Source organism: Schistocerca gregaria, chromosome 1, assembly GCF_023897955.1.
Source record: "Schistocerca gregaria isolate iqSchGreg1 chromosome 1, iqSchGreg1.2, whole genome shotgun sequence".
NCBI lineage: Eukaryota > Metazoa > Arthropoda > Insecta > Orthoptera > Acrididae > Schistocerca > Schistocerca gregaria.
The window spans coordinates 645,149,271-645,171,953 of record NC_064920.1 but is presented as its reverse complement, the minus strand read 5'-3'; the positions used below and the strand labels follow the sequence as shown (position 1 = coordinate 645,171,953).

The 22,683-nt window shown below is 40.4% G+C and overlaps 1 protein-coding gene across 8 annotated transcripts in view; it reads right to left on the bottom strand.

The window, feature by feature from the left end:
* The window catches only part of LOC126360846 (AMP deaminase 2), a 425,281-nt gene that overhangs the window by 82,777 nt on the left and 319,821 nt on the right, over window positions 1-22,683 (bottom strand). For all 8 annotated transcript variants that reach the window (XM_050007748.1, XM_050007744.1, XM_050007745.1 and 5 more), the window contains 2 exons: window positions 20,514-20,643; window positions 13,492-13,686 (listed from right to left, as the gene is read on the bottom strand). In XM_050007748.1, coding sequence (XP_049863705.1) covers window positions 13,492-13,686; window positions 20,514-20,643 — 325 coding nt within the window. The remainder of the gene's footprint in view (window positions 1-13,491; window positions 13,687-20,513; window positions 20,644-22,683) is intronic.

The window sequence follows — 22,683 nt, the reverse complement described above, 5'->3', positions numbered from 1 at the left end:
TTTTATCTGGGGAACTAATTCTCACCCAAGATCCCGAGGAGTCCCCCTCCTTTCCAGACTTTATCAGAAGGATGCGTGCACACCTTAGAAACACCCAGCTACACCCACCTGTCAGCCATTCCCCAAATGACACTTACATGCTGACCGCACTCAGAACTTGCTCACATGTCATGCTCAGGGACGACTCTGTCAGACAACCCTTACAAACCCCCTTACCTTGGCCCCTTAGAAGTACTCTGGAGGGACGAGATGACATTTGACATTATGATATAAGATCATCCGCAAACAGTTTCTCTACACAGGCTCAAGCCTGCCTTTGTAGACTCCGACACCTCTCTGCCATCCCAGTTGGACTGCCTGAGCACATGTCCTTTTGACGAACATGCTAATGAGTCCGTTTAACCTACAGTTGGATTTTCTCCGTACAACTAGTCACCACTGCAGTTCACGGGTTCCTCAGGCATGTCATCATCATCCCTATTCACAAGTTTAGAAGACATTTCAGGTACTAGAGATGCAGATGCCCCGTCCTTTGTTTTGCGCTGCAACGTACCACCTGACCAAGTCGATGACATATCAATTATGGTGTTAGATAATCATGTGCTTGTACTGCTCACCGACAGCACAGACCCAACCCTCACTGAGGAACTCAAAGTCAAGATAGTGCGCAACTTGTCCCTCCCACAAGAGTGTGACCCATTATGTGTTCGAGCTTCCATTTCTTCAGACGGCTCAGTATGCATTCAGGGAAGGCATGCTCACACGCCGCCTCCGCTCACATACCACTACTCCCAAGTTGGCCGACGCATCAGTCGCCCACGCTGGTTTCAGACTAACAGTTGGATGAGTGGCCGCCCTCTGCACCTTTGCACACCGACCCGCCGAGATGGAGCTTCCAGTTGTGCTTCTGCTGCCTCGAACCACTCACACCGATGCTGATGCTGACACCCACATGCCCCTCCCCCCCTCCCGCCCCCTCAGTGCTCATAAGCAGTACTCCGTACTGGGGAGGGAAGGGGGTTTATATGTGTATATAGAAAACTTGGGAACTGTTTATTACATATATTATGGTCCGTATCCAGAATCCCGTACCAACAATGAATCTGAATAAAACTGAGAAGCAACAAATTTATGAGAAAAGCACATCTGGTAAGTGATACAAAATAGAAATTAGTTTTCATGCATTTGAATCATAAACTTTTATATAGTCTAGAATCAAACAAGATTTTTAGATAAAGTGCACAAGAGAGGAAAAACAAATAAAGAAGAGAATAAGGTGTTATTTTTAATTTTCATTCTATCACTTTTTATGACACAATCATGTCATTTCTGGAAACCCAGAATCTACTCTGTAGGAATCAACATGGATTCCGGAAACAGCGATCGTGTCAGACCCAACTCGCTTTATTTGTTCATGAGACCTAGAAAATATTAGATACAGGCTCCCAGGTAGATGCCATTTTCCTTTACTTCTGGAAGGCATTCGATATAGTTCTGCACTGTTGCCTGATTAAGTAAGAGCCTACGGAATATCAGACCAGCTGTGTGGCTGGATTGAAGAGTTTTCAGCAAACAGAACACAGCATCATGTTCTCAATGGAGAGACATCTACAGACGTTAAAGTAACCTCTGGCATGCCACAGGGGTGTGTTATGGGACCACTGCTTTTCACAATACATATAAATGGCCTAGTACATAGTGACGGAAGTTCCATACGGCTTTTCGCGGATGATGCTGCAGTATACAGAGAAGTTGCAGCAATAGAAAATTGCAGCGAAATGCAGGATGATCAGCAACGGATATGCACTTGGTGCAGGGAGTGGCAACTGACCCTTAACATAGACAAATGTAATGTATTGCAAATACATAGAAAGAAGGATCCTTTATTGTATGATTATATGATAGCGGAGCAAACACTTGTACCAGTTATTTCTGTAAAATATCTGGGAGTATGCGTACAGAATTATTTGAAGTGGAATGATGATATAAAATTAATTGTTGGTAAGGCGGGTACCAGGTTGAGATTCATTGGGAGAGTCTTTAGAAAATGTAGTCCATCGACAAAGGAGGTAGCTTACAAAACACTCGTTCAACCTATACTTGCGTATTGCTCATCAGTGTGTGATCCATACCAGGTCAGATTGACAGAGGAGATAGAGAAGATCCAAAGAAGAGCGGCGTGTTTCATCACAGGGTTATTTGGTAAGCCGGATAGCGTTTCAGAGATGTTTAGCAAACTCAAGTGGCAGACTCTGCAAGAGAGGTGCTCTGCATCATGGTGTAGCTTGCTGTCCAGGTTTCGAGAGGAAGCGTTTCTGGACAAGGTATCAAATATATTGCTTCCGCCTACTTATACCTTCCGAGGAGATCACGAATGTAAAATCAGAGAGATTCGAACATGCACGGAGACTTTCCGGCAGACGTTCTTTCCGCGAACCATACGCAACTCGAACAGGAAAGGGAGGTATTGACAGTGGCACGTAAAGTGCCCTCCGCCACACACCGTTCAGTGGCTTGCTGAGTATAAATGTAGATGTAGATATAGAACCTGTTTCAGTTCTCAAATACTATCCTCGGAAGCTATGGGTGGCATCTGATGAACAAGTGTTCATGTTTTGATGCCCATAGCATATGAAACCAGTTATGACTGTCATAAAAAAAGTGATTGAGTCAAAAATAAAAAGTAATACCTTACAATAAGTCAATCACCATCTCCATAAACAGAATGTCACTTATTCAACAATTCTTTTTTATCATGGCCTTGGTTGAAGTGTAATCCTGAGATTTGTCTGAAGTGAACTACGGAATTCACTGAAAATCTAAATAGTACTGGTCAAACAGGTCATTAAGTATCTGACCCACTGCAAAGTAAAATGATTCAGAGAACAGCAGCAAGCTTAATTGGTTGTATAGCCTCTCGAATATTTTATGTTCTAAAATCTGGGACTTGGTGATTCCAGGCACTCAAAATCTAATTTCCCATTTGTTTAAGGATTTTTTTTGTTCTGTGACAATAGTTGTGTGTGTCAAATTATATATGTGACAAACACAAAAACTGAAATTCAGTTTTAAATTCTTCAATAATTGGTAAAGCCCCCAAAGTTTCATTTGCAAATTTGATAAAAAGTAATTACATTTCATCTGCAAAAGCTTCATCTCTAACAGTATCTCTCTATGGCAGTCAATCCAACATTTGGTTTCCTAGCCTCTTTGTCTGATTTACATTGAGGTATTAATGTATATCTCCATACATACGCAACAAGCAACCATTTGGTGCATAGTGGGGGTACCTTGTACTTCTACTAGTCACTTCATCTCTGTTCCACTCGCAAAGAGAGAGGGTGAAAAACACCTGCCTTTATGCCTCCACACAAGCTCCAATTTCTTTTATCTTATCTTCATAGTCCTTACATGAAGCATTTGATGGCAGCAGTACAATCATTCTACAACTAATTCTATAAATTTTTGCAACAGTGTTTAGCAAAGACAAATTCGTCTTTCCTTCAAGGATGCCCATTCAGGTTCACAAAGCATCTCCATAATAATTGATCTTTATAAAACCTACTGGTGACAAATCTGGCAGCAGGGCTCTGAATTGCTTCGATTCTTCCTTTTATCCGATCTGTTTGGGATCGCAAATACTCTAACAGTACTTAAGAATGGGTCACTCTAGTGTTCTATAGAATAACCTTGTTAATATCAATCTGGAGGGACCAAAAAATCAAGAGTTCATGTTAAAAAAATGTGTGTTAAATAAAAAAACGCCAATTTTAATACATACAGTGATGTAATACACTGTACCAGTTACTTTACATTACCATAGACTTTTAACACTATAAAGTGACTGTAAAAGTACAAGCACTCACAAACTACATTATTTTCTTGGAAACAATTCAAGCATGGTTTGCCGACATTCATGGGAATGAAAATATCTTAACTTCACAACTAACTGTAACTATAGCATCCATAAACCCAGCAGTGATGTTAGATGTTGAAGCAAACATTCTAAACAATCCATGCTGTAAACGTCTCCTGATGGGTAGATGAATGGTATACTTATTCTCCTCCTCCACATAGCTCTTCTGATGACCCTTCTTGCACCTGTCACAGCTTTTGGCACATCAGATTCCACAGAGGCACCTACAGCAACACACCGTCTACACTAATGATTTCCTCAAAATTAGCCCCAGAATTCGCAACATCTTGCAGAAATGTCTTTTCATCAGGTGAAATTGCACTGTCCATCTTGTGGGCATTTTCACTGTTGATACATGTCCAGGCTCTGTTAAAGCACTTCTGAATATGATGTGGTGACACAGAGTTCCAGGCTGCTGTTATAGCTTTTATTGCTTCAAGCACATTCCAATTTGGTGTTTCAATACTGTTTTCAGCAGCACGGTTGCAGCTCTTATAAGTCACTTGTGATAAGCTCTCTTCACAACACAAATGATGTCTTGGTCCAAGGGCTGAAAGTGGCTTGTTTCATTTGGTGGAATAGAACTGAACCTTTATGTTAGGTTCAGGTCTTGTATATTATGGCCCAATGTAAGAAGAACATGTCCGTTTTGAGCAACCATTCAACTGTTGAAAGGAAGAAGCCACTTGAGAAATGATGTGCCACTGATCCAAGCTTTCTTGTCATGAGAGTAGATGCAAGGTAAAGTGTCCACATTCATGTTTTTAAAACAATGCAGTTTCTTGGACTTACTGATAACCCAAGGATGAAATTTCTCACTGCTGTCTCCATTACCTGCAAGAGCAACAGTTATACATTGTTTGCTGCATGCTCCACTAGGACAATTATCACCTCCTATCCCCAGAGTGCAACTCAGAAGTAGTTTGTAGTAAAGTATAGTTTCATCCATAATGAACACATCATAGGAGGCATACTTTTTCCTTACTTGGTCAAATTCATGCAACCAGCTGTTCACATTTTCTTCATAAACTTTAATTGCTTCACCGCGAATTTGTATAGATGAAATTGAGTGTCTCTTTTGGGACAGGTACAGCAGCACACCATCCAAACATCTGAAGTCTTTGGTGTCTATATTTTTGGAAATCTCATTTGCTTTTGACTGAATTATAGGGCCACTTGAAGGTATGCTAGATATGACTGAACCATTCTAGCAGAAATTTCTTGACGTCTTTATACTTAGTCATCAAGAATTACTTCCAGAACCTGATGCAGCAGCATTGACGATTTTTCCCCAAATCTTAATTATCATAGATAAAGTAAATTTGGAAATTCCAAACTGCTCAGCAATTTTTTTTCCACATTCCACTTCATCTAGAATCTTAAGTTTTACCTGTACATTTAGAGCTGTGTTTCCTCTTTGCCATGTATCGCATGCAGCAATTTGTAAATTTTTATTCAGTATTCTAACTCACATTACTGAATTCATTTAAATGTACCATAAATGCTGACTGTTGTGGTGACAATCATGGCTGCTGACCTACCATATGTTAGAAATGAGTCAACACTAGGTAGTTAGCTTTGTAGCTACATTTTTTGCATTCGTTTCAGAAAAATAATTTAACACTTAACAACACTTTAACATCAAATGTCCATGTTACAAGGAAATTTAATGACACTAGGAAATGAAAAAAATTCATAATTATCTTAACTAATAAAAATTCCCATAAGAGCTAATGTATTCCTGCTGGAGCCAATATTTTTTTTCATCTTAACCATGAGTTCACTTTAAGCAAGTTTGCACAAATGAGGTTATATTGTATATGCGGTCTCATTTATAGATTAGCTACACTTTCCTAAAATTCTCCCAATAAACTGAAGTCAACCATGCACATTCCTTACTACTGTCCTTACTCCTTCCATCTCATACTGCTTTGCAATATTACACCTAGATAGTTAATCAACATGACTGCATCAAGCAACACACTACTAAAGCTGTATTCAGACATTATGGGTTTGTTTTTCCCACGTGTCTGTATTAACTTACATTTTTCTACATCTAGAACTAGATGCCATTCGTTAGACCAAATAATGTAATGCCACCATTTTCCCTACCAAGCAAGGTGGCGCAGTGGTTGGCTACACTTTCCTAAAATTCTGGACCCGCATTTGGGAGGATGATTTAGGTTTTCCGTAATTTCCCTAAATCACTTCAGGCATATGCTGGGATGGTTCCCTTGACAGGGCAAGGCCGACTTCCTTCCCCATCCTTCCCTAATCCGATGACACTGATGACCTCGCTGTTTGGTCTGTTCCCCAAAGTCAACCACAACATTTTCCTGTACACAAAAGCATCTTCAGCAAACAGCTACATACTGCTGTTCACCCTGTTCGCTAGATCTTTCATGTGTAGAGAATAACAGAGGCTCTATCACACTTTCCTGGGGTGCCACTGACAATACCGTTATCTCTGGTGAACACTTTGCTCTTGATGACAGTGTTCCATGTCCAGAGTTTCTCCTCCTCCTCCTCCTCCTCCTCCTCTTCTTCTTCTTCTTCTTCTTCTTCTTCTTCTTCTTCTTCTTCTTCTTCTTCTTCTTCTTCTTCTTCTTTTCAGAGACTGTCTGTTCTGGAGATTAGTTATTACCAGTTCTTTAAGGTCCTTTTCAGATTCTGTCAACCAAGTTTTATTATTATTATTTCTTTCCTTTCTCAGACATTATGTCTGGTCAAAAGTAGAAAGTGATGCGGACCTTGATCAAGCGTGACTTCCTTTTAACTGTATGGTATATGTTACATTGCATTTAGGAACTTTCGGGTAATTGAACATGTATCAATAATTACAGATTTTTGTAGTTGTATGTATACGTTTGGATGAAACTATTGTGTTGATGTACTGTTGGATATTGTGTGGTATGACTCCTGTAGTTTATAGTATAGTTGGTATAATGTCAACTTTATCCTGATGCCACATGTCCTTGACTTCCTCAGCCAGTTGGATGTATTTTTCAATTTTTTCTCCTGTTTTCTTTTGTACATTTGTTGTATTGGGTATGGATATTTCGATTAGTTGTGTTAATTTCTTCTTTTTATTGGTGAGTATGATGTCAGGTTTGTTATGTGGTGTTGTTTTACCTGTTATAATGGTTCTATTCCAGTATAATTTGTATTCATTATTCTCCAGTACATTTTGTGGTGCATACTTGTATGCGGGAACGTGTTGTTTTATAAGTTTATGTTGTAAGGCAAGCTGTTGATGTATTATTTTTGCTACATTGTTGTGTCTTCTGGGGTATTCTGTATTTGCTAGTATTGTACATCTGCTTGTGATGTGATCTAGTGTTTCTATTTGTTGTTTGCAAAGTCAGCATTTATCTGTTGTGGTATTGGGATCTTTAATAATATGCTTGCTGTAATATCTGGTGTTCATTGTTAGTGATCCTGTATTGCAATCATGAATCCTTCCGTCTCACTGTATATATTGCCTTTTCTTAGCCATGTGTTGGATGCGTCTTGATCAATGTGTGGCTGTGTTAGATGATACGGATGCTTGCCATGTAGTGTTTTCTTTTTCCAATTTACTTTCTTCGTATCTGTTGATGTTATGTGATCTAAAGGGTTGTAGAAGTGGTTATGAAATTGCAATGGTGTAGCCGATGTATTTATATGAGTGATTGCTTTGTGTATTTTGCTAGTTTCTGCTCGTTCTATAAAGAATTTTCTTAAATTATCTACCTGTCCATAATGTAGGTTATTTATGTCGATAAATCCCCTTCCTCCTTCCTTTCTGCTTAATGTAAATCTTTCTGTAGCTGAATGTATGTGATGTATTCTATATTTGTGGCATTGTAATCGTGTAAGTGTATTGAGTGCTTCTAGGTCTGTCTTACTCCATTTCACGACTCCAAATGAGTAGGTCAATATTGGTATAGCATAAGTATTTACAGCTTTTGTCTTGTTTCTTGCTGTCAATTCTGTTTTTAGCATTTTTGTTAGTCTTTGTCTATATTTTTCTTTTAGTTCTTCTTTAATAAGTGTATTATCTATTCCTATTTTTTGTCTCTATCCTAGATATTTATAGGTATCTTTTTTTCCCCTCACTTCTATGCAGTCACTGTGGTTATCCAGTATGTAATCTTCTTGTTTAGTGTGTTTTCCCTTCACTATGCTATTTTTCTTAAACTTGTCTGTTCCAAAAGCCACATTTATATCATGGCTGAATACTCCTGTTATCTTTAGTAATTGGTTGAGTTGTTGATTTGTTGCTGCCAGTAGTTTTAGATCATCCATATATAGCAAATGTGTGATTTTGTGTTGGTATGTTCCAGTAATATTGTAGCCATAATTTATTAAAAACAAAGATTCCAAGACTTACCAAGCGGGAAAGTGCCGGTAGATAGGCACAATAAATAAAACACACAAACACACACACAGAATTTCGAGCTTTCGCAACCGGCGGCTGCTTCGTCAGGAAAGAGGGAAGGAAAAGGAAAGATGAAAGGATGTGGGTTTTAAGGGAGAGGGTAAGGAGTCATTCGAATTCCGGGAGCGGAAAGACTTACCTTAGGGGGGAAAAAAGGATAGGTATATACTCGGGCGCGCGCGCGCGCGCACACACACACACACACACACACACACACACACACACACACACACACACACACACACACACACACACACACACATATTTAAAGGCCAAGAGTATGGGCAGAGATGTAAGTCGAGGCGGAAGTGTGGAGGCAAAGATGATGTTGAATGACAGGTGAGGTATGAGTGGCGGCAACTTGAAATTAGCGGAGATTGAGGCCTGGTGGATAACGAGAAGAGAGGATATATTGAAGGGCAAGTTCCCATCTCCGGAGTTCGGATAGGTTGGTGTTAGTGGGAAGTATCCAGATAACTCTGACGGTGTAACACTGTGCCAAGATGTGCTGGCTGTGCACCAAGGCATGTTTAGCCGCAGGGTGATCCTCATTACCAACAAACACTGTCTGCCTGTGTCCATTCATGTGAATGGACAGTTTGTTGCTGGTAATTCTCACATAGAAAGTTTCACAGTGTAGGCAGGTCAGTTGGTAAATCACGTGGGTGCTTTCACACGTGGCTCTGCCTTTGATCGTGTACATCTTCCAGGTTACAGGACTAGAGTAGGTGGTGATGGGAGGGTGTATGGGACAGGTTTTACACCGGGGGTGGTTACAAGGGTAGGAGCCAGAGGGTAGGGAAGGTGGTTTGGGGATTTCATAGGAATGAACCATGAGGTTACGAAGGTTAGATGGACGGCAGAAAGACACTCTTGGTGGAGTGGGGAGGATTTCATGAAGGATGGATCTCATTTCAGGGCAGGATTTGAGGAAGTTGTATCCCTGCTGGAGAGCCACATTCAGAGTTTGATCCAGTCCCAGAAAGTATCATGTCACAAGTGGGGCACTTTTGGGGTTCTTCTGTGGGAGGTTCTGGATTTGAGGGGATGAGGAAGTGGCTCTGGTTATTTGCTTCTGTACCAGGTCGGGAGGGTAGTTGCGGGATGCGAAAGCTGTTTTCAGGTTGTTGGTGTAATGGTTCAGGGATTCCTGGCTGGAGCAGATTCGTTTGCCACGAAGACCTAGGCTGTAGGGAAGGGGCCGTTTGATGTGGAATGGGTGGCAGCTGTCATAATGGAGGTACTATTGCTTGTTGGTGGGTTTGATGTGGACGGATGTGTGAAGCTGGCCATTGAACAGATGGAGGTCAACGTCAAGGAAAGTGGCATGGGATTTGGAGTAGGACCAGGTGAATCTGATGGAACCAAAGGAGTTGAGGTTGGAGAGGAAATTCTGGAGTTGTTCGTCACTGTGAGTCCAGATCATGAAGATGTCATCAATAAATCTGTACCAAACTTTGGGTTGGCAGGCTTGGGTAACCAAGAAGGCTTCCTCTAAGCGACCCATAAATAGGTTGGCATACGAGGGGGCCATTCTGGTACCCATGGCTGTTCCCTTTAATTGTTGGTATGTCTGGCCTTCAAAAGTGAAGAAGTTGTGGGTCAGGATGAAGCTGGCTAAGGTGATGAAGAAAGAGGTTTTAGGTAGGGTGGCAGGTGATCGGCGTGAAAGGAAGTGCTCCATTGCAGCGAGTCCCTGGACGTGCGGGATATTTGTGTATAGGGAAGTGGCATCAGTGGTTACAAGGATGGTTTCCGGGGGTAACAGACTGGGTACGGATTCCAGGCATTCGAGAAAGTGGTTGGTGTCTTTGATGAAGGATGGGAGACTGCATGTAATGGGTTGAAGGTGTTGATCTACGTAGGCAGAGATACGTTCTGTGGGGGCTTGGTAACCAGCTACAACCCAAACAACCTGGCCGACCCATTGTAGCTGGATTGGAATGACTCCTTACTCTCTCCCTTAAAACCCACATCCTGTCATCTTTCCTTTTCCTTCCCTCTTTCCTGACGAAGCAGCCGCCGGTTGCGAAAGCTCGAAATTCTGTGTGTGTGTTTGTGCGTTTTATTTATTGTGCCTATCTACCGGCGCTTTCCCGCTTGGTAAGTCTTGGAACCTTTGTTTTTAATATATTTTTCCCATGCGGAAGTTTCTTTCTATTTTATTTGTATCCATAATTTGTATTATTTAGAATGTTGGATAGTGGGTTCAGAGCAAGGCAGAGCCAGAAAGGACTTAATGAGTCTCCTTAGTATATTTCACGCTTAATCTGTATTGGCTGTGATGTAATATTATTTGAATTTGTTTGGATATTAAGTGTGGTTTTCCAATTTTTCATTACTATGTTTAGGAACTGTATCAATTTAGCATCTACTTTGTATATTTCCAATATTTGTAGTAACCATGAGTGGGGTACACTATCAAAAGCTTTTTGGTAATCATTGTATGCGTAGTGTAGCGACCTTTGTTTAGTTTTAGCTTGATATGTCACGTCTGCATCTATTATTAGTTGCTCTTTACATCCTCGTGCACCTTTGCAACAGCCTTTTTGTTCTTCATTTATAATGTTGTTCTGTGTTGTATGTGTCATTAATTTATGTGTAATGACTGAAGTTAATATTTTGAATATTGTTGATAGGCATGTTATGGGGTGATATTTTGCTGGGTTTGCAGTGTCTGCTTGATCTTTAGGTTTCAGATAAATTATTCCTTGTGTAAGTGTATCAGGGACTGTGTATGGATATGCAATGTAACTGTTAAACAATTTAGTTAGATGTGAATGTGTTGAGGTTAACTTCTTTAGCCAGAAATTTGCTATTTTATCTTTTCCAGGGACTTTCCAATCGTGCGTAGAATTAATTGCTTGGGTGACTTCATGTTGCAAAATTATCACTTCAGGCACTTGTGGTACCATCTTGTATGTGTCTGTTTCTGCTTGTATCCACCGTGCATGTCTGTTATGTTGTACTGGGTTTGACCATATGTTGCTCCAGAAGTGTTCTATGTCTTTTATTTTTGGTGGATTGTCTATTTTAATGTGCGTGTTATGTATTGTCTGGTAAAATTTCTTTTGGTTTGTGTTGAATGTCTGGTTTTGTTTCCTTCTATTTTCACATTTTTTGTATCTTCTAAGTCGTTTGGCCAATGCTTGTAATTTCTGCTTCTTTTCATCTAATTGCTCTATCACTTCCTGTTGTTAGATTTTACCTAACCTTTTTCGTTTTTTGTCTGACATTTCATTTCTTATAAATTGTGTTAGCTGTCCGATGTCTTTTCTCAGTTTTTCTATTCTGATCTGTAGCCTGTGTTGCCATGCTGGTTTTGTGGGTTTCTTCTGTGTTTTGGTTGGTTCTTATCTCTGCCTAGTGTGTATATGTAGTGTAGTGAGTACTCCTATATAAACCAGTAGTTGTAACTCTTCCATAGTTGTATTTTCATTTTGTTGTGTATGATTGTGTTGATAGTTGTTTCGACTTGTGGGTTATTTGGTGGTCTATGCAAGAATGGTCTAATGTCTGTATTTGTGTCTTTGTATTCTATATATGTCAGCTGAAATTTTTCTTCTATATATAACATGTGTGTCACTTTGTGTTCTATTTGTGCTTGTTCTGGTGGCTGTCTTAAGATTTCGTTTTCCTCTGATTGTTTAATTGATGCGTGTTGTTCTTTGTTTGTTTGCTGTGGGATGTTTGAGTCCATTAGTGTATTTTCTTCTTCTTCTGATTGCCCATTATTTTGTTCCAGTATTTGTTGCACTTGTTGTTTGATGTTTTCTAATTCTGACTGGGGTATCCTGTTATTTTTGATTATTACACGGATCTGATCAGCTAGTCGTCGTTCTGTTAAAATTTTAATTCTGGGTACCTGGTAATAAATGTTGTGAACACTTGTGATCTGTATCCAGTTGTGTTGGTTCCTAAGTTTGTTGCTTTGTAATAACAGAACATGAGGTGCCTGTTAACTTCGTCTGACCATCTCATCCTCTGTCTTTGTTTTTGTTTTTCTTCTAGAATGGTTGTAGGAAGCATATCCTGCAAAACACCTCTATTTGGATTTAAATCATTTTCCGTGTGGCTAGCAGTGTCATTACCATTGTGGACGGGCATAGGGTTCAAGTGTCGTCCTCGACCATGACAGCACTTGTCCGAGGCTTCATTAGTTCTGTCCTGAACCAACTAGTCACACTAAAAGGGGGGTCAGCCCTATTAGTGATTTGTTCTTTTCGTCACCTTTTACGACTGGCAGAACATACCGGAGGCCTATTCTTTTCCCGGGCCTCCATGGGTTTTATTATTATTATAATTATTATTATAATTATTATTATAATTATAATTATTATTATAATTATTATTATAATTATTATTATTATTATTATTATTATTCTTTCCTGTCTCAGACGTTGTGTCTGGTTAAAAATGAAGCAGACCTTGATCAAGCGCGACTTCCTTTTAACTGTACGGTATATGTTACATTGCATTTAAGAACTTTCGGGTAATTGAACATGTATCGATAATTACACATTTCTGTAGTTGTATATATACGTTTGGATGTAGCTGTATTGCATTGATGTACTGGTGGATATTGTGTGGTGTGACTCATGTAGTTGATAGTACAATTGGTATGACGTCAACTTTATCCTGATGCCACATGTCCTTGACTTCCTCAGCCGGTTGGATGTATTTTTCAATTTTTTCTCCAGTTTTCTTCAGTATATTTGTTGTATTGGTTATGGATATTTCAATTAGTTGTGTTAATTTCTTCTTTTTGTTGGTGAGTATGATGTCAGGTTTGTTATGTGGTGGTTGTTTTACATGTTATAATGGTTCTGTTCCAGTATAATTTGTATTCATCATTCTCCAGTACATTTTGTGGTGCATACTTGTATGTGGGAACATGTTGTTTTATTAGTTTATGTTGTATGTCAAGTTGTTGTTTATTATTTTTGCTACTGGGCATACAGTAAACAAATTCTGCCAATATCAACCAATCCTCTTACATTCCTAAATACATGTAGTGATCAACTATATCACTATTTGCTACAGATGGTAAAGTTACCTCTATAATTACATTATTATTTTGTTTTTGTATGTAATATCAACTTTTTAGTGAAAGTGTTCATTTACTTTTTATGTCTAGCATGCAAATAATACTTACAGCATGTACATCTAGCATGTCTACAGTGAGATCATATGAAGTAAGACTCATTGACTGGAACACCTGCCGAAGTGTCATCTTTTCACCCTTTGAACATACAACCACCTCATCTGCATGGTTTTTCAATGTTTTCTTAATAAAACGGAGCAGGTGCTTCTGATTCATGCAAGAGGCAGCATGAATGTGCGTGTCCACCTGGAAAAACAGCATGACAAATAATAAGAAATAATGTTGAATGTGCACACGCTGTAATAAAATTGGTTATGGCAGATAAAATGTACCAAGCGATCTTGACTAATACGAAATAACTTGATTCGCAAATTAAATACTCAAAGCCTAGAAACCCACTACCGAATAGCTACACAAAAATGTATAAATGTCAACGCATAAACACTTTACATAATTACTATGGTTATTATGGACTTCTTAAAAGGCAGGCAATGATAAACAATTATTTGTACTTTGTTTTTGTAATGAATATTCCAAAGATGATTTTGCATGAATGGATCGATATACGCTAGTATTTTCTTTGCAACATGCTGTTACAAGTAAATCTTTGTTGTTGTTCAGTACGAGTATGGAGTATGAGGAATCTATGTTTTGTATCATCATGGAGGTTGAACGTAATTGTACTGTGAAGTGAAATAACTTAAAATTTATTTATTCAACAACAGAAATTCAACCAGTGTTCATAGCATTTAAGAAATTGAAGCCAAGCATCCTCTAAACCTGTATATGAAGTTTCATTTCAGAATATAGCATGGACATGGATTAAGAGCATACAACTTTCAACAACAAGAAGAACAATGTTTGTTTAAATTCTACTGTTGCTACCACTCTCCCCAGTGTGCGAAGTGCTGTGAAACAAGATAAAATGTTTCAAAAAATATGAACAGGTAATATAAAATGATCATATTCAGCAGTGAACCACAAACAGTAGTGAAACACCCTGACCACATCTACATCTACATCTACATCTACATCTACATCTACATGACTACTCTGCAATTCACATTTAAGTGCTTGGCAGAGGGTTCATCGAACCACAATCATACTATCTCTCTACTATTCCACTCCCGAACAGCGAGTGGGAAAAACAAACACCTAAACCTTTCTGTTCGAGCTCTGATTTCTCTTATTTTATTTTGATGATCATTCCTACCTATGTAGGCTGGGCTCAACAAAATATTTTCGCATTCGGAAGAGAAAGTTGGTGACTGAAATTTCGTAAAAAGGTCTCGCCGCGACGAAAAACGCCTATGCTGTAATGACTTCCATCCCAACTCGTGTATCATATCTGCCACACTCTCTCCTCTATAACGCGATAATACAAAACGAGCTGCCCTTCTTTGCACCCTCTCGATGTCCTCCGTCAATCCCACCTGGTAAGGATCCCACACCACGCAGCAGTATTCTAACAGAGGACGAACGAGTGTAGTGTAAGCTGTCTCTTTAGTGGACTTGTTGCATCTTCTAAGTGTCCTGCCAATGAAACGCAACCTTTGGCTCGCCTTCCCGACAATAATATCTAAGTGGTCCTTCCAACTGAAGTTGTTCGTAATTTTAACACCCAGGTACTTAGTTGAATTGACAGCCTTGAGAATTGTACTATTTATCGAGTAATCGAATTCCAACCGATTTCTTTTGGAACTCATGTGGATCATCTCACACTTTTCGTTATTTAGCGTCAACTGCCACCTGACACACCATACAGCAATCTTTTCTAAATCACTTTGCAGCTGATACTGGTCTTCGGATGACCTTACTGGACGGTAAATTACAGCATCATCTGCGAACAGTCTAAGAGAACTGCTCAGATTGTCACCCAGGTCATTTATATAGATCAGGAACAGTAGAGGTCCCAGGACGCTTCCCTGGGGAACACCTGATATCACTTCAGTTTTACTCGATGATTTGCCGTCTATTACTACGAACTGCGACCTTCCTGACAGGAAATCACGAATCCAGTCACACAACTGAGACGATACCCCATAGCTCCGCAGCTTGATTAGAAGTCGCTTGTGAGGAATGGTGTCAAAAGCTTTCTGGAAATCTAGAAATACGGAATCAACTTGAGATCCCCTGTCGATAGCGGCCATTACTTTGTGCGAATAAAGAGCTAGCTGTGTTGCACAAGAGCGATGTTTTCTGAAGCCATGCTGATTACGTGTCAATAGATCGTTCCCTTCGAGGTGATTCATAATGTTTGAATACAGTATATGCTCCAAAACCCTACTGCAAACCGACGTCAATGATATAGGTCTGTAGTTAAATGGATTACTCCTACTACCCTTCTTAAACACTGGTGCGACCTGCGCAATTTTCCAATCTGTAGGTACAGATCTATCGGTGAGCAAGCGGTTGTATACGAGGGCTAAGTAGGGAGCTATAGTATCAGCGTAATCTGAAAGGAACCTAATCGGTATACAATCTGGACCTGAAGACTTGCCCGTATCAAGCGATTTGAGTTGCTTCGCAACCCCTAAGGTATCTACTTCTAAGAAACTCATGCTAGCAGATGTTCGTGTTTCAAATTCTGGAATATTCCATTCGTCTTCCCTGCCACTTTAGCGGCACAGTCGTCGATAACAGTACCATCGGCACTGCGCAGCGAAGGTATTGACTGCGTCTTGCCGCTTGTGTACTTTACACACAACCAGAATTTCTTCGGATTTTCTACCATATTTCGAGACAATGTTTGGTTGTGGAACCTGTTAAAGGCATCTCGCATCGAAGTACGTGCCAAATTTCGCGCGTCTGTAAATTTTAGCCCATCTTCGGGATTTCGCGTTCTTCTGAACTTCGCATGCTTTTTCCGTTGCCTCTGCAACAGCGTTCGGACCTTTTTTGTGTACCACGGGGGATCCGTTCCATCTCTTACCAATTTATGAGGTATGAATATCTCAATTGCTGTTGCTACTATATCTTTGAATTTGAGCCACATCTCGTCTACATTCGCATAGTCAGTTCGGAAGGAATGGAAATTGTCTTTTAGGAAGGCTTCTAGTGGCACTTTATCTGCTTTTTTAAATAAAATTATTTTGCGTTTGTTTCTGATGGATTTGGAAGAAATGGTATTGGGCCTAGCTACAATGACCTTGTGATCACTAATCCCTGTATCAGTCATGATGCTCTCTATCAGCTCTGGATTGTTTGTGGCCAAGAGGTCAAGTGTGTTTTCGCAACCATTTACAATTCGCGTGGGTTCGTGGACTAACTGCTCGAAATAATTTTCGGAGAATGCATTTAGGACAATCTCGGAAGACGTTTTCTGCCTACCCCCGGTTTTGAACAAGTATTTTTGCCAACATACCGAGGGTAGGTTGAAGTCCCCACCAACTATAACCGTATGAGTGGGGTATTTATTTGTTACGAGACTCAAACTTTCTCTGAACTGTTCAGCAACTGTATCATCGGAGTCTAGGGGTCGGTAGAAGGAACCAATTATTAACTTAATTCGGCTGTTAAGTATAACCTCCACCCACACCAATTCGCACGGAGTATCTACTTCGACTGCACTACAACATAAACCACTACTGACAGACACAAACACTCCACCACCAATTCTGCCTAATCTATCTTTCCTGAACACCGTCTGAGACTTAGTAAAAATTTCTGCAGAACTTATTTCAGGCTTTAGCCAGCTTTCTGTACCTATAACGATATCAGTTTCTGAGCTTTCTAATAGCGCTTGAAGCTCAGGGACTTTTCCAGCGCAACTACAACAATTTACAACTAAAATTCCGACTGTTCCTTGATCCAAGCACGTCCTGTAATTGCCAAGCACCCTTTGACATTGCAGCCCATCCCGCACTTCTAACCTAAAAAACCGCCCAGTCCACGCCACACAGCCTCTGCTACCCGTGTAGCCGCCAGCTGAGTGTAGTGAACTCCTGACCTATTCAGCGGAACCCGAAACCCCACCAACCTATGGCGCAAGTCAAGGAATCTGCAGCCAATACGGCCGCAAAACCGTCTGAGCCTCTGATTCAGACCCTCCACCCGGCTCTGCACCAAAGGTCCGCAGTCGGTTCTGTCAACGATGCTGCAGATGGTGAGCTCTGCCTTCATCTCGTAAGCAAGACCGCCAGCCTTCACCAAATCAGATAGCCGCTGGAATCCAGAGAGAATTTCCTCAGATCCAAAGCGACACACGTCATTAGTGCCGACATGTGCCACCACCTGCAGCTGGCTGCACCCTGTGCTCTTCATGGCATCCGGAAGGACCCTTTCCACATCAGGAATGACTCCTCCCGGAATGCACACGGAGTGCACACTGGATTTCTTCCCCTCCTTAGCCGCCGTATCCCTAAGGGGCCCCATTACGCGCCTAACATTGGAGCTCCCAACTACCAGTAAGCCCACCCTCTGCGATTGCCCGGACCTTGAAGGCTGAGAATGATCCTCTGAAACAGGGCAGGCAGCTGCATCTGGCTCAGCCAGAGACAGTGCCTGAAACCTGTTTGTCAGACGCGCCGGGGAGGCTTTCTGATCAGCCTCCGGGGACGCCTTTCGCTGCCTGCCACGCCTTGGAACGACCTCCCAATCAACCACAGGCAAGGCTCAGCCCCACTGCAGGCAGCAACCGGGGCAACCACAGCGGCAGACCGATCTGGGGACAGACGGGACGAGGTTGACATCCCCATGATACCCGAGTCCGGCTCCCCACAGTGGTGCCCATTGGCAACAGCCTCAAGCTGCGCGACCGAAGTCAGCGCCGATTGCAGCTGTGAGCGAAGGGATGCCAAGTCAGCCCTCATCCGAACACAGCAATCGCAGTCCCTGTCCATTCTAATCGATGTTTAACAACAGTTACCGAAACACGAGTCCATGCCTAGATAACGCAAGCGGAACATGCAAAGAATGTATCAACTAACCTGTACAAATGCCTAACGACTGCGCTACAATCTGCTGAATTTACGATTACAGTAACTAAAACTCGAAATTGCACCTCCTATACGAAACTCACATGCAATTTAAATAAGAATCTACGAAGTAAACACTAAAGCGCGATGCTACAACTGTCAAATACTATAATACGCCCGAAATATATGAATTAAACAATGCAAGTACCCAAAAACATGCAAAGAAATTAATTAAACTATCTAACAAATAAGTAAGCTAGGGTAATACGACTTGCTGCTGCAGCTGCTTATCCAACGGCAGCAGGGAGCACACTCAAGTTGGTTGAAACATTGGCAATTTAGTTGTTTAGTAGTTACAATGATGTGGCCCAGTATAATAATATTCAAATAATCTCTGTAATATACAACAATAATAACATGTGTGATGTGGAGGCAGTTGAATACTGTATGCCCAGTACATCCTTATTTCCTGGAATCCTTGCTGCCTGGGGTTCGACTGCTACCTGTCCTAGACACAGTGTTACACATGAATACATGAATACATGAATATTTTTGTAAATGTAATTACTTTTGCTTCAAAAGCAATTGTCTTTAAGATTCTTGCTGTTTTTGATTCATATGTAGCAACAAACGTGGAACCAATTTCTTCTGTGATGAGAAACAGTTTCATTGGTATTGATGTTCTGTTATTGCATTTTTGTCATTTCCAAATTCAGCTACAGTTATGGTGGCTTATTTGGTACATTAAATAATATAGGTATTGAATTCCATAAAAGTTCTCTGCATTCCACATTCACTGATTTTATGAAACATGTAATGAAGAAAACTCAACATTATTGAATAGATATATGATATCTTTCGGCAAAAGGTCAGATCTTCTGTTGTTTACTAACATTTTTTGTTCTTGAAAAGAGAGAGAGAGAGAGAGAGAGAGAGAGAGAGAGAGAGAGAGAGAGAGATTCTTCAGTAAATATCTTTAGGTTGAAAGAGAACCACAAAAAAGCTGTTCTGTGACATACCATTTCATACCTTTCGGGGTCCTTAGTTAACAAGCAAAATGTGGTGTCATTCCATACTCACTGCCAATTTTTAAGGTAGTACAAGTGCTTCCTTTTGTAAAAAAGTACCTTACAAATCAATAAGAACAATACCATTTGCAGTCATCAGATATCTTATTCAATAATGTAGCTTACTGTCAGCTTGGAGCAGTGCTGATGCAGTGTATAATAAAAGTCAACTTCAGTGTCATGTCTGCACATGTTAGATTGTGTCCTAGATCTGACTCTTCCACTTGCATCCTGACTCATCTTTTCTACTGTTTTAATCTTTCTCTTAGCACTTCTTACTTTTGCATGTCAACTTTATTATCCTCCTTTTTATATCCATTTTCATTGCATCATAACTTACGTCTTACTTCATTTTTAAAAAATTATGAACTGTGGCATTTGTTATCTTCTATTTGAGTTCCTTCCCCTTACCTTAAATATATCAGGGTGTACATGGAAGCAAGAAAAACATTTCCAGATTTTTCTGGGATTTCTCAGTTAAAAATACAATTTTTCTAGGGTGAAAATATATATATAACACTGGTGAAAGAACATTTCCTACATGTCAAGTAAGGATACACTTTCCCTCAGAGCTGTAAAAATTATCAATTCTTTGAATGGTGAAGGTTTATACACTGACACAGAGCTTCCTAACACTTTAGGAAATGAAACCCAGTGAAAGCAACACGTTTTACAAAGATCTTTGTTGCATGGCAACATGTACACTGTATATTTTCCTATTGTGACAGAGTATAGCTTATGTTACATGAACTCACCAACCAATGATGGCAGATATTCAGAACATAGGATATGTGATGTAGTCAGCCAATAGTAACATGACTTAAATAGCACCGACACACAAACAGGAAAATTTAATGGTTTAATATACACAGCAATATTGGCAGTAAATCACTGAACTAATGTCCACCGTCTTCAACGACATCATATTCTTAATACGTTTTAATAAATAGATTATTTCATTAGTTATTACATGTTGAGTGGAATATATTTTACTGATCTGCAGTACCATGACCATATCTTCAAATTGGTTAATAGATACAATAATCAATGAAGTACCTGAATTAAATTCTTTGCCAAATGTATGACATACCTTTCTAATGTTGTAAAAGTCTCTATGTGGGACAGCCTTTTGTGAAGCAAGCTCACGTAATTCATTGAGAAGGACATGTAACTGGAATTTTGATGACAGATAGCTGAGTCTTCGATAACAGAAGGACTTCCTATAAAATTCAAAATACACAGTATTTCAAAACACTCATATTTATCATTAAGTTTCTACCCCTAAATCAATAATTACAAATGGTAAAGAAGTACTATAACATGATTCCATCACAAAAGCTACTGAAAACAAGTTTTTACACATGCATAATATTTTTGATCTTTTAATTCGGGAGAGGGTAAGGAAGCAGAGAACAAGCCTTCCTCACGGAATTTCAGTCCTCACAATCTGCAGCATTGTCTCCAGAGCTGATTGTGGCCTCCTGGATCAGGTTTGAGGGGGGAAGACATCAAATATTCTGTGGCAAGCTAGGCTGCAACTTTTTGATTTATAAGCGGCATTTCAGATGGGCCCACAGCATGCATTAGGTCAGTGTGCAGCAAAAAATGGGAAATTGGTTAACATGTCATTTTGAATTTGTGCCACAGGGTGAAGAACTGTACGATATCCTTAAATGGGTCTGGAGCAAATAATACATCAGAGGTGGCTACCGCATAGCTAACTGCAAGTGGAGTACTCACAAGATATTTTCTTTTTTACAATAGGCAATCTCGCTGCCCCCCCCCCCCCCTTTAAATGAGACTATTAAAATTCTAGTGATCAACTGCTGAAGCAATCAAGACCAAGTCTCAGAGTTTCAACAACTATTAAGAGGCAGTGCAGCTCACATACAATATATAAAGAAAGCTGGATAACATCCAAAATAGGCAGCAATGTGATTTTTTGAATAAATCTAATTGAATATTGAAAGGATAGGCTAAGAGGAAATGGAGATGATGTATTTGTCACAGTATACAAGAAATTTAAATGCAATAAGCTAAAAAATTAAACTTTATATGAGAGAATTTGAACATAAACTTATAATTGGGTCCTCCTATCAACCTCCAGACCACCCATAGCTGTAACCTAAAACTTTAAAGAAACCTCGCCTCATTAGCATGTATGTTCCCCAATCACAATGCTATCATTGTAGTAGGCTTATACATCGATGATACTACATGGAAACTAAGTAGGGCTGAATGAGTGGTTACAGGTTTGTCGGAGCCATGGAAAAGTATCACAAAAAATGGTGACAAATTCGAACTAGAAGATGCTAGATGTCAACCAACAGTCCTGTTAAATGGGGGCAGAGGCATGAATGTTCAGCTCATACCCTTGTCCTTTAGGTTAGAAACTCCGGAAAGTGGAATAATCAGGAATGGTCAATGGTATCAGAAAGGCAATGGAAACCATTTCACTAAAAACAAACCAGGTTTACCATAAAGACAACAATCTTCTAAAACAATCTTCTAAAACAATCTCCAGAACATTTCCATCCCAAAAAATTCCAGAGGTTAAACTAGTCCTCCCTTTGGAAGATATCTGGTAGGGCAGTGCCCAGGAGGGAATTAACAAGAGGATGAATAACTAGCCCATTGTCTTTTGATATGGAATGAGGAATACCTGAAAATGGTAGTAATAGCAAACAGAGCACCCCCCTCCCCCCCCCCCCCCACACACACACACACAAAATTCATGCATGTGCACATCTGTGCCTCTACATGGTGCTGGCTAAATACATAATGCCAGGATTGGAGTTTGGAAGGTGGACTGGGATGGAGTGGGTGCTGCATGGGTTCAAATGGCTCTGAGCACTATGGGACTCAACATCTGTGGTCATAAGTCCCCTAGAACTTTGAACTACTTAAACCTAACTAACCTAAGGCCATCACACACATCCATGCCCGAGGCAGGATTCGAACCTGCGACCGTGGCGGGCCGCGCGGTTCCGGGCTGAGCGCCTAGAACCGCTAGACCACCACAGCTGGCAGTGCTGCATGGGTGGAGTGGGTGAAGAGGGGGGAGGGAGGGAGAGAGAGAGAGGGAGAGGGAGAGGGAGAGAGAGAGAGAGAGAGAGAGAGAGAGAGAGAGAGAGAGAGAGAGAGAGAGAGAGGCAGGAGGGTAAATAGCTAGCAGCTTGAAGGGAGAGGGAGAGAGAGAGAGGCAGGAGGGTAAATAGCTAGCAGCTTGAAGGGAGAGGGAGGATCTGTCTCGCGTGTGT